The 12,792-nt window shown below is 31.6% G+C and overlaps 1 protein-coding gene across 1 annotated transcript in view; it reads right to left on the reverse strand.

The window, feature by feature from the left end:
• Nucleotides 1–5,189: 5,189 nt before the first annotated feature.
• LOC111620010 (glutathione peroxidase-like) overlaps nt 5,190–12,792 on the reverse strand; it is a 15,135-nt gene continuing 7,532 nt past the window's right edge. The window contains exons 2-7 of the mRNA XM_023361847.1: nt 10,051–10,100; nt 9,888–9,979; nt 5,799–5,946; nt 5,533–5,678; nt 5,383–5,467; nt 5,190–5,311 (exon numbers count right to left, since the gene is read on the reverse strand). Of these exons, the coding sequence (XP_023217615.1) occupies nt 5,279–5,311; nt 5,383–5,467; nt 5,533–5,678; nt 5,799–5,946; nt 9,888–9,979; nt 10,051–10,100 (554 nt within the window). The 3' untranslated portion in view covers nt 5,190–5,278. The remainder of the gene's footprint in view (nt 5,312–5,382; nt 5,468–5,532; nt 5,679–5,798; nt 5,947–9,887; nt 9,980–10,050; nt 10,101–12,792) is intronic.

Raw genomic sequence — 12,792 nt, forward strand, 5'->3', positions numbered from 1 at the left:
ATATGCAACTGTAACATTTTATGTATATTTTTTCTATCTCTGTTAAAATTATTTGTTAAAAAAAAAACATAAGATGTAGATCAAACTACTACGATTTTTTTCATGTAACTTATAAAATAACCCCCCTGTAACAAAGATTTTTTTTCCTTAGTACAATAAAGCTTTGATTGATATCTTACTAAGCTCTTAAATAATAAATCATCCAACACCTGATGCTGAGAAAAACGTTTATTTAAAGAAACATTAACGTTTTTTGACCTAATATAATACGTTCGAGAATACTTGCATTTGAAGATGGCCTATGGAAAACGTTAATGTTCTTTTTCAATAAACCTTTTTCTCAGCATCAGGTGTTGGGTGATTTGAATATATTAACGTTTTTCCCGCGAAAAACAATAAAATAGTCGATTAGGTACATTAGCTGACAGCTAACAAGTTATACTCTGTATGGGTAGGAGTAATCTGCAATGATATCGATAAGAATGAGGATAGATGGAGAATGAGCTCCGTATAATACTATAGATAATAAATAGATCTCTCAATCAGGTCGAATTCGAACCCCAGTCGATCTCTAATATCTTATAGTGAAAATTTCTGATAGACAATATAATATGAAACAGGTTAGTAGTCTTTCTTAAAACCATAGAATAGATACATTCTATCAATACACTGAGTTCATTCCATAATATGCATTATTTAAAATGGTGGTTAAAAAGAATATGAAAAATTTAGCAGCAAGAGTTGCGTAACTTTCCTGGCTGTTATAAAAGTTTTTTTTTAAATAAAAACGCATATTATTAAGCAAAAATAAAATTGTATGGGACACCATTGTTATCAGATTTTGTTATAAAAACATTTTATATTTTTAATTACTATAAAATGGCAAAAAGCTTAATTTTTACTTTACCGGTTGTTATATATAAACAGACGAAAACTATGGTAATCGGTCAAAAAATGGCCTCCCAAAGTTTTTAATTTTTGGACTTGGAAACTCAAAACATTGAGAAACGCAAAAAAAAAAAAAAATTGGAGGGTGTTTTCTCTATGTATGGATTATGGTGTGTACGCCGGGTACGTTTTTGTTCATCCACTTCGAAGTTTAATAATTCCCGTCTCTTTAGTCGAAAATTTCAGAAATTTTGCAGGATGGTATGCGAATTAGCAGTATTGATTCTATCAAATTTTGGTGGTTAAGGGTCGAGGGAATGGGGAGATAGAGGGAAGTCGTGTGTGGTATCTCGAGGGGGTTTGGACTTAATGAAGATTTCACTCGTTATTAGCATTTACGATTTTTAAAAAAAATAAAACTCATCTCTAGCCTTAACTATTATAAAATAACAAAAAGCCTAATTTTAATTTTAACTATATAAAAAGACTTTTTTAATAAAATAGCGTAACGGATGGTACCACACACACAATTTTAATTATTTTGCCTGGAAAGTTACGCAACTCATTGCTGGATTTTTTTTGTCTGTTTCTCCTGAAAATGTTGAGAAAGAATTATCACTTTGTTACGTTGATATTCGTACAGTCGACCTCCCTATAACGCGGGTTCATATAATGCGGATTCGTATATCGCGGCGAAAAAATTGCGACCGTATTCGTATAAAGACGCTAAAAGAGACTCGTAAAATGCGGTAAAACGTCATCGCCGACTCGTGTCGCGACAGGATTGGTCGAATCTGGACCAATAGTGGACGAGCAGCCGAACTACTTACACACTACAGAGAGTTTAGGCGGGTAAGTTGAGTTTACTATCGTCTCTACAGTACTGTATATAAATTAGGTACTGTAAGTCTAATACAGTACTGTAATTTTATACATTTCTTGTGAAAAAAACAATTTTTATGGCCGTTGAATAAGAAATATTTCTATTAATGATGTTTCCAAAGTTCAGCGAATTTTTCGCAGAAAAATAACTTATCAGAAAACGCGCCCGCCGTTTGGTGCGCTACTCCGCGACGAAAACAAGCTTAAGCAGTGGCGTCATCGAACGGTGCACACTCGGTAAGTAGTCCTACAATTTTTTGTTTATAGCATAGTTTATACGGATTATTCCCAAAAAATTAACGTGTTTTGGAAATGTTGAATCAAATTAGTCTAGAATCGATTAATTTTATGGAAGAAAACCTTTCAAACAGCCGTAGTCTGTAACCTGCACACATGCCGGGCTGTGATTGGTCATGTATTTAAGGATTCCTACAACGCGAAATTTTTATAAATTGGAACGTATCTATCGCGTTATAGGGGAGTCGACTGTGTTTATTTTTGTGAATAAAATATTTAAAAATTCATAAACTCATTTACTCTCTAAAATACGATTAAATTATAATCTTATCTTTAAAAATATAAGGTCATTTCACTCAAGATATTTCACACTTGTCCATGTTTCGTTATCGAAGGATGATGGTAAAGTATCCCTATACAACGCTGTTTATAAAATCAACGCAGCAGTCCAAGTTCACTCATCAGCCAAATTTCGAATACTGACGTTTCAGCAGGACATGTGATTTCCTCGGGGATAAAAATTTAATTCTAAAACTCACTGCGAGAGGCCAAGAAATCTCTGCGTAATTTCTTAAAATATAGTAACTCTCACATCAGCATTATTTTCATTAAACGGTTTCAGAAAAAAAAAAAAAAAAGGCATGTTCAAGCATCACTGCTGATTTTCAGTAATATGAATGGTATTTCACATATCGTAAGCAGTTTTATATCCGAAAATTGCGCGTAGCACATATCCATTATCCATCTACTGCAGTTGTATTTTTTATTCCCCCCGCCGTATAAGGCACTTAAATACTAGATGTACACTACAAAATGTCGTATTTATGTAATCCACATAATTTAATTAATTATCAAAGATTGATACATATCTATAGTAGTAGTACTGTACATATTAAAAAAAAAGATTTGAAAAGTCTGGTTTTTATAATATCTTGTTTATAAAAGTAGATTTATCAATGCACTATAGACTTGTTTAAACTTCTGATAAAAATCAAAAATGTATTGTAAGCATTTCAAAAAGAAATGGAAAATTATTGTCAATTTAAGTGTTTTTCAACCTTCTTGAATACGCGACCCCTTTAAAAGTCAAAAAATTCTGGCGACCCCCCTAGGGCCATATTAAAACTATATCAGTGATTTTAAAAACTATGTATTTAATTTTCTTTCTGTTGAGACAAATTATTGTTGATTAAAATGAAAGTTTCAGCAGAATCGACAATAATTTAACACACAAAGTATGAAACTTCCTTTAATTGTGACATTATGCACATGGAACTGTTCACCAACGGTATTTTTTTTTTTAGGATCTCAATTTTCAGTTTCTACTTTTCTGCTTTTTATTTCCTTTTGCAAATCAGCTCAACACTTTTTCCGCAATCATTTTCTGGGGTGGGCCGTAATTCTCGCTAAAATTGTAGTTTTTTTAATGTAGTGTAGGACCTACAAACACTTGTCTTTTTCTTGTACCCGCGACCCCCCGTGTAAGGCTTCGCGACCCCCACGGGGGTCGCGATCCACAGGTTGAAAAACACTGATTTAAAATAAGATTGCTTTTTATTTTATCTTGCAAGCTTGCTAAATTCATCTTTGAGGCAACTCAAAATACATCAAAAGCAAGTAACTTACGAAACTTATTCGAAATTACTACTTAATACGGGTTACAGATATTTATTTTCAATCTTTTTAAACAGAATTTTAAAAAATATATATTATAAATATGTTACTTATATTTAGTAACGTCTTAATAATAGTTTAAATGCAAGACTTAGCAAACGTAAAAAAAAAAATAAAGTTCGTTACCGTAAACAGTACATACCATTTCAGACGTTTACAGTATCATTAAACTAATACATTGCGATGTAACTTAATCCCGCCATCTAACGAATAAACACCAAATTATCTTTTAACAAATTATAACCAGATAATGACAGCTAAAATGATATCTTCCGCGTTTTTATAGCTCACACCCGGTAAGGAAGTAGGAGAACGCTGATTGGTCACTCGGGAAATTAAATAATCGCGATGCATATTGGACAAGATCTAATTTATTACAAATATTATCGCTATTCTTTAGTAAAGACTAAATAGACTTTAACACGTTATTCTTACTATAAAAATAATCCTGTAATTTGATACAGTGTAATCATTTTTTACGTAATAAAAAATTGAAAAGTCATTGCATGGAAATTATACATACAGATACAGGGTATTTCGAGTCAATAACTCGGAAAATACGCTTGTAATAGGAAATTTAATAAAAATAAAGTTTAAACTTCGAAATTTCAAACTGAACTCTCCATCAATTTTTAATGGATAATCCAAAAAGAAACTTTTAACATTTTAAAAACTATTAGCAATAAAAAAGTTTATTGTTTAGTCGAGGATTTGCGGAGTGTAATTTTAAAATGTGAAAAGCATTATAAAATTTAGGTTAATTGATTTATCCTTCATTGCAAGTTTATAACAGCAAGCCAAATATTTGGTTGCGCGAATATTGACTTGATTTTTAAAATAAAAATAAATATATTGATTCAATTTGAGTTGCATAGCTAGAATATCAATTTTATCGACTGAATTTTAGGGATTTATAGCTTAATCAACTATAGGAACATTAAGGCTGATTGTAATCTTTTGTTAGGCACCCGATCTCCATCAGATGGCGTTAAAATATTTCTTCTAGGGAAAATCCTATCCAAAAATTATTTAATTCTTCTATTAACGTAAGAATCAGAATTTTGAAAATCATTCCATAATTTTCTACGAATTTTTAAACTTTGTGCGAAATCTTTAATGAATTAAACAACATTCTGATGAATAAATAAAACAAAAAAAGAGTTTGGTTCTCTGCTACCTTTTTGAGAATTTTTGGAATAGTATTTTCTCATAAAAAAGCGTTACTATTTAACGTCAAATTTAATATTTGAGATTTTAAGATTTAACCAAATATTTGAAGCTTAAACTTATAAAATTGAAAAGTGTATTTTTTTTAATAAATACAGTTAAATTCAAAACAGATTGAAAATTATTTATTCTCACTAAATAATCAAATCACTAAAATTACAGCTCAAATTTTATTTAACTAATACTTTTCAAAAAATAATAATAATAAATGAAAACGATGAGTTTATTAAAAATAATCATGTCTGAACATTTGAATTAATATTCAATGTGATAGAATTGTCATCCAGTTCACCTATCCATAAGTAATGGTTTTCTGGTCAACCATCATATTTCTACACAATGAGATTTAAATCAAATGCATTAGTCCTGATTAAAAATATTTCTGAAGATCTGGTTCAATGGCCTTTAAAAAAATGTACATAAAATAAGGCAGTTATAATACATTTATAAAAATTACAAGTAATTATATCTTACCAGAGGTTCGTGGTTTGGTGCATAACGAGCAACTGGTTGCCCGTCTTTATCGACAAGAAACTTAGTGAAATTCCATTTAATAAAACTGAAAAGATATTTATATTTAGTTAATATGCATGAGAATGAAGTAAAAATGAAATTGTAACATACCTGCCAAGAGTACCACCCTGCTTTGATTTTAAATATTTCCAGAGGGGATGAGCATTATCACCATTAACATTGATTTTACTGAACATATCAAACTGAACATTGTAACCTTTTACAAACTCTTTAATGGCAGCTTCATCACCAGGTTCCTGTAAAATTTTTTGATTTGTTTTATTAAAAATATTAATAGTTTCTTAAAGATTTCTTAATATCTGTATATATTTTTTTATATTTAATTTTTATTGAAACTTTTATATGGGGAAAGTTACCTGATGTCCAAACTGATTGCAAGGAAAGCCCAAAATTCGCAACCCATGAGATTCACTGTATTTCTCATGCAGCTGTTGTAGTTGCGTATAATTTTTGGCTGTCATTCCTCACTTGGACGCAACATTAACAATCAAAACAACATGACCTCTAAATAAATGTTTTAGAATTAATAAGACATTTGTTTAAAATATTAAGCATTATTATATATATATTATTTCTTTACAAATCATTATACATACTATGTACACATACATACACACACATATATATATATATAGTACGATCCAAAAGTTCGGGGACTTGGCTTAAAATTCCTTACCTTAAAAAGTTTATATTGCCGATGCACAACCACCTTCAAAGTAATCACCTTGGGCAACGATACAGTTTTGCCAGCGCTCGTATAACTTCTGGAAGCACTGCTGGAAGCCATTTTTTTGAAACCTCCCGTAAGGCCTCCTGCGATGCTGCTCTCACCTCATCTGATGACACAAAACGGCGTCCCTGCAAATGCTTTTTCATTGATGGAAACAAATAAAAATCACACGGGGCTAAGTCCGGTGAATAGGCGGGGTGTGGAAGCACATTAATTTGAGTTTTGGCGAGAAACTGTGTGACCATTTGGGACCGATGTGCAGGTGCGTTGTCATGCAGAAGGTACCAGTCTCCACTTTGCCAGATCTGTGGCCATTTACGACGAATGGATTCCCTCAAACGACATAAAATGTCTAGATAATGCTCCTTGTTTACTGTTCTGCCTTCGGGAATAAATTCTGAATGAACAATTCCTTGAGAATCAAAAAACACCTCCATCATGACTTTTCCTTTGCTCGGTGCATGTTAAGATCTTCCGTTAAAATACGCTGGCAACTAGTCTTTGATAAGTGAGTAGCCGCAGCGATTTTTTCAAGGGTTTGGCGACGATCTTTGCGAACACATTGAGAGACCAACTCAACATTTTCCTCGTTCCGTGAAGTCGAAGGTCGGCCAGAGCGTTCATCGTCTGCGATGGATTCTCGGCCCTCTTTAAACCTTTGATTTCACCATGATAGAATCACCGTACACCTTTCTTAGCAATTTTAAAGTCTTCATAGATGTTTTACCTAAACGCTGACAAAATTTAATGTTGCAGCGCTGTTCTTGAAACTCCATTTTTATTACGTCGCAAAACAAAGGTAACTATCTCCGAAAAAAAACAACAGCACTCGCGGTTTAATCATGTGACATGGGCGAAATCAACCTGAACACGTAGGGGTGGTTTGATAGAATCCATTTCATATGCTGTAACTTTAAATACATGCTTTTGTTGTCATACATTACTGCAGTCCCCGAACTTTTGGATCGTACCACGTATAATATACTACACACACACACAATTCTTTCAATGATATACTGTACATGAATAAATTATTAGGAAATATACAAAATACAATCATGTGAAAAATTTTCATCATAAACAAGTTAAATCTCTAGGAAAGAAGGAAATATTAAATTTTAGTGGCAACAACTGAAAAAATTCTTTCTTCATACAACAAAGTTGATATTATATAATAATAAAATTTATATAAAAGATATGCAGGTAAAAAAAATACAGCAGCACACAGTATACAGATGGAAAAAAGCACAATATCAAATATCAAACTACAATAATTAAACCTGTTTCAGGACATTTGTTGTAATTAAAATCATATGTGTAAGTTTTGTATTCCATATCCTGTGTAATATAAAAGAAGCATTCTTTAACATTGAAACCAACTGCAGATTAAAATATTAGGTCTACTGGAAAGTTCTGTCCATTTTTAGAATAAAACAAAATAATAAATTTTTCATACCTTGAATAAACTTTATTGAATAATATAATTTCCATCATTATTTACGACTTCTTGCCAGCATGATGGCAATTTGTATATCCCATTTTTAAAAAATTCCTTATCCCTAGAGGTGAAAAATTGAACCAGTGCTTGTCTGATATCTTCTTTGTTTTTGAATTTTTTGCCCTGATTCACTACGGACAACCGTTTCACTTCAGTTAAACAGTTGTCCGTAGTGAATCAGAAAATTTGTGTTTTTCAAAATTCAAAAGTTTTTAATGATAAGTGAATTTAATTATTTCTAAAATATAAATCGTGTAGTTGTAAGTTCACTGGTGCACGTATTCTGTTTCAGAAACTTAGGTGTACTGTACATATTAATCTGTGTGATGTTCACGTTTTTTAAATTTTGGTCTTGACAGACATAAGTTAATTTGAGATGGCGATGCCATTGGTGCTTTTAATATGGAACCCAACTCCCTCTTTGCAAGCAAACATTTGTCCAGAGCAATTTGTGAACATTCTTTGTACTTTCCTATTTGTTTTTGGATACATTAAAGCATTTTTTGAAAACATACAGTAAGGTTCCATATTACCACCGGGTTTCCCTAGGCCTACTTTGACTTTTTGTACAGAAGCCTTCAAAAACCATACCCATAGTTACACTAGCGAAAAATCCAATTAGGAACATTTAGTTTAATAGTTACCAGTACTTTTCGCACAAAAAATGTGAATGTAGTTATGATACCTTGTTTACAATTTACTAAAATGAAAATGGGGTTCCATAATACTACCTTCTCCTCTACTGCTTAGCTTATTTTTATTTTATAGTTTTGTCACTTCTAATCAATACTGTTTTTATAATTAAGTAACTATGTTTGAATAAATATTGTTCATCTAGTTGATTGCCTTTTAATTTTATTTTAACCATTAATATACTTAAATCAGGCCTGGTCCGCATGCAGCCCGTCACATTAAATTATGTGGCTTGCTAAGTAATATTATATATCTATTAAAACTTTCGTTTTCCGTTTTGTGTATACCAAAACAATTAAATAAATGAAAATTTGCATGTGTCATTGTTATAATGCGCAAGTGCGAGTACGACCTCTTGGTATAACAATGAAATCTTATTCATTTTGTATTCGTTTTACTTTTTTTAAAGCATGTTTGCCTAAATTGTGGCCCATCGTAATGTTACGCGTGATCAAAGTGACCGTTGAAAATATTTAGGTTGGCCAGGCCTGACTTAAATAATAATTCTAAATCAGTTCGGCCTACGACAAACTAATTAAGCCTAAAGTATTTAGGCCAAACTAGATTGTCCTAGGATAAACTAGTTTGGCCTGAAATCGGGTTTGGCCAGTAACATATATAAATTTAGTTGTGTGTGGGGTATATTAAAAATCTAAATTGGTGAGAAAGTAGAACATTAGAAAAAATGTATTAAGGAACAAAGCTGCAGGTTAAATTAGATGACCAAGTTTGTGTACACTGTAGAAATAATAATTATTATTATTAATAAATTTTTGAAAAAGGCAATCAATTGAATATTATTAGTAATAATTTAACTAATAGTTCTGAAATAATGGAAAAAGAAATGATTTAAAAAATTTTTTAAAAAACAGTATTAAAATTGTATTTAAAAACGTAAATTAATGTTAACTATAAAAGAAATTATCATAGAAAGTTGATTTGAAATTGTAACATGGATGATAAATTCCTACTGTGAAACATGTCACAAGGTTGTATTTTGTTGATTTATAAAATTGCAGCAATAGCTTTAAAAAAAAAATGAAAATTTAAATTTTATTGTTTTGAGTTACTTCTCAACAAATGTTTATTTAGAAACCAATGTTATAGAAATTGGCTTATGTAATGAAGATTGCTAAATTACTCAATCAATTACTAAATCAATTACTTTTTGTAAAAATTATAATATATGTAAAAATTAGATTAATAATTACATTTGAAAAATGAATTTGCCAGAATAAACTAAATGCATTTTGTAGTTGTCAATTAATGTAGATTTAGGAAGATGAATTGCAGACAATCTTTATATCAATAATATCTAGTTCAAATTAATTATAATTAGCTCTGTAACTGAATTTACAAGTATCTTAATATTAACTGAAACCCAATTTTTTCAGGTGCTATTAAATTGGTGAAATCCTTAAAAAGGAGAAGGAAAATTGAATTATATGAAAAATAATTATGAAATTTGTACTTAAATTTCTACAGAAACTAACTTAGTAAATTTATATTATTTGAATACTAAACCTGTATTTTTCCATTGAAACATCATTTCCATCTATGTCCAGTGCATTGAATTCATAAATTGACTTTGCATTTTTCCAATCACTAGCAGCAGCCTGATAAAATGAATGTTTTAGAATTTTAAATTTCTTATTGATTATTACATTATTATTATTATTATACATACCATACTGGAGAAAAAGCATGAAACTTTCAAAATTCTATTTAATCTTGTTTCTGTAAAAATTAAAATATTAACTAGGCTAAATATAAAAAATTAGTTTCAAATAAACTATTTAAAATGAATAAATGAAAATATGTAATAAAAGTAATACTGTTAGTTTGAATAAATTTAAAGTATAAATGTAACATTTATATTTTACTTATTAAACTTTTATTTACATATTGTTTAACGTTAAATTACAAATTAATATTTTCATTTAAAAATGTATTAAGAAACATTGAAAGAATTTTCTATAAGCTTCATATTGTTTTGGATTCTTAAAATCTTTATTCCTATAAAAATTGATTTTCACATTGTAGTTCTTAAGTACCACCCATTTGAAAAAAGTTATTTGCATTTTAATGTTAACAAATACATAATACAGTGGAACCCCAGTTAATGAACATAATCCGTTCCACGAGTCCGTTCGTTAACCGAAGCAATTTTTCCCATAGAAATTAATGCAAATACAATTAATCCGTTCTAGCCGTCAGTATTTTTGTAATTTTATTTGTAAAATGGGTTTTCTTTGATGAAAATATAAGAAAACGTAGTATCTATCATTACAGCAACAAATATGTAAACTTTATTTAATAAAGTAGCACTGTACATACCTTTGTTTCTACGGAGCTTAATGCTTGGAAGAGGAATCCCCCTCCATAAAAATATCGGGTAGCACTGCATTGAGAGTTTCTTCGAGTCGAGGTCTCTTTTGATAAGGAACAAGAAAGTAGTCTAAAGTTGATTGTGTTACTCTCTTAATCAAAATTTTTCTAAAATGTGCTAGCACAGTACAGGCAGTTTGGACTTTATCACATTTTTGCTCTTAAAGGCAGGGGGATTTTCAGCATTGTAGACTAAAAGTGGCTTGATTTTGAGGTCACCACTTGCGTTAGTGCAAAATAAAAGAGCGAGTCTGTCCTTCATGGGCTTGTGCCTGGGAAGTGCTTTCTCTTCTTATGTACGTTTGTTTAGGCATTCTTTTCCAAAAAAGATCAGTCTCATCGCAATTAAACACTTGATTCCAGACGTATCCTTCACTTTTTAAAAACTCTGCAAATTCATTTACAAATGCTTTTGCTGCTTTTTCATCTGAACTTGAAGCCTCCCCGTGTCTTATGACACTGCGAATGCCAGTTCGTCGACAAAACCTATCAAACCACCCTCAGCTCGCTTTAAAATCCTGCCTGTCTGCACTTGTACTGGGTGTCTGGGTCAACAAGTCATTGTATAAATTTTTAGCCTCTTCACAAATTATAGCTTCACTAACACTGTCTCCAGCAAGTTGCTTTTCATTGATCCATATTAGCAACAGTTTTTCAACTTCATCTAAAACTTTAGATCTTTCAATATCACATTCGATCCTTTAGCCACTTCGGCAGCCTTAAATGCTTTTTTGTTTTTAANTTTACTATTTTTTACGGATACCGGTAGCAATTTTTTCGTAGTTTTATAGGAATCGTAACTATAGGGACCGTAATTATAGGGGGGTCGACTGTACCAATAATTGTTGGGTGCCTGAGTATTGCTCGATTGTGGAGTGCCAGAGAGTCACTCGCTGATTTGGAGATATTAAAGTGTCATTGTATTGTTATAAAGGAGTGTGTGCTGTGTTCTTTTAGACTGCGTAAACGGCAACATTTCATACCACCATCATCACAACAATATCAATTTTGTATACAACAGTGAGGTTCCAGAACGGCTGGAAACTATTGGGTTGATGCAAAAGTTTGTCCCATTTTTAGCACCAGCTGGCTAAAAACGCAACACTGAAGTGTTATTTCCTTCACATGTGTAAAATTTCAATGTTGTTAGACAAAAGGGATCTCAGCTAGTATTTGAGAATAAAGTTGTGTTACTTGTGTTTTCGGCAGCCTTAAATGCTTTTTTGTTTTTAATAATTGTAGAGATAGTCGATTTTGCCACATTATATTCTTTAGCGATGTCATAAACACGAATGCCATTCTCGTATTTTGTAATAATTTCTTTCTTTAATGCTACACTAAAACATTTTCTATTTACACTGTCACTTTTCTCTTTCTTCGGTGCCATACTGATTAAATATAGAGTATAAATAACAAAACTAAAAAATGAAGTTTAACACACTCGAAAAAGCAATGCTTCCCTCACGCCTAAGAGCAACTGAAATTTGTTGAGTGTTAAGTTCAGTTGTAACATGTGTAAGGTGTGTAGATGTCAGCAAGTGGTGATGGACAGTCCACAGCTTGGTCACACATGTCAGGTGGGTGAGGTAACAATATCCCCAAGAATGTGGGGGAGATTGTCCCGCCTAGAGAGGGAGAAATGGTGAGAGGGAAAATTTGTGCGCTTCCCTTTGGGTGTGTGTAGAGTCAGAGTGGTGTGTGGAGGCAGTACTGAGAGGAGTGCTGATCGCAGTACTGACCGGGGAGCTAACCAGAGTGGGTAGCTGTGTGGCTGGTCAAGAACCAGTATTGTAATTACAGTCGACCCCCCTATAAGATAGAGATACGTTCCATTCTCTAGGAATCCGCTTTCTTACGAATCCTTCCAATCACAACCCGACACGTATCAAGTTTACGGACTACGGCTGTTTGAAATATTTTCTTCCATAAAATTAATCGATTCTAGACTAATCCGACTCAACATTTCCAAAATACGTATATATTTTTTGGGAATAATCCGTATAAACTACGCTATAAACAAAAAATTGTAGGATTACTTACC

This window comes from Centruroides sculpturatus, unplaced genomic scaffold (genome assembly GCF_000671375.1).
Source record: "Centruroides sculpturatus isolate CEXI.00-Female unplaced genomic scaffold, Cexi_2.0 scaffold12, whole genome shotgun sequence".
Lineage (NCBI taxonomy): Eukaryota > Metazoa > Arthropoda > Arachnida > Scorpiones > Buthidae > Centruroides > Centruroides sculpturatus.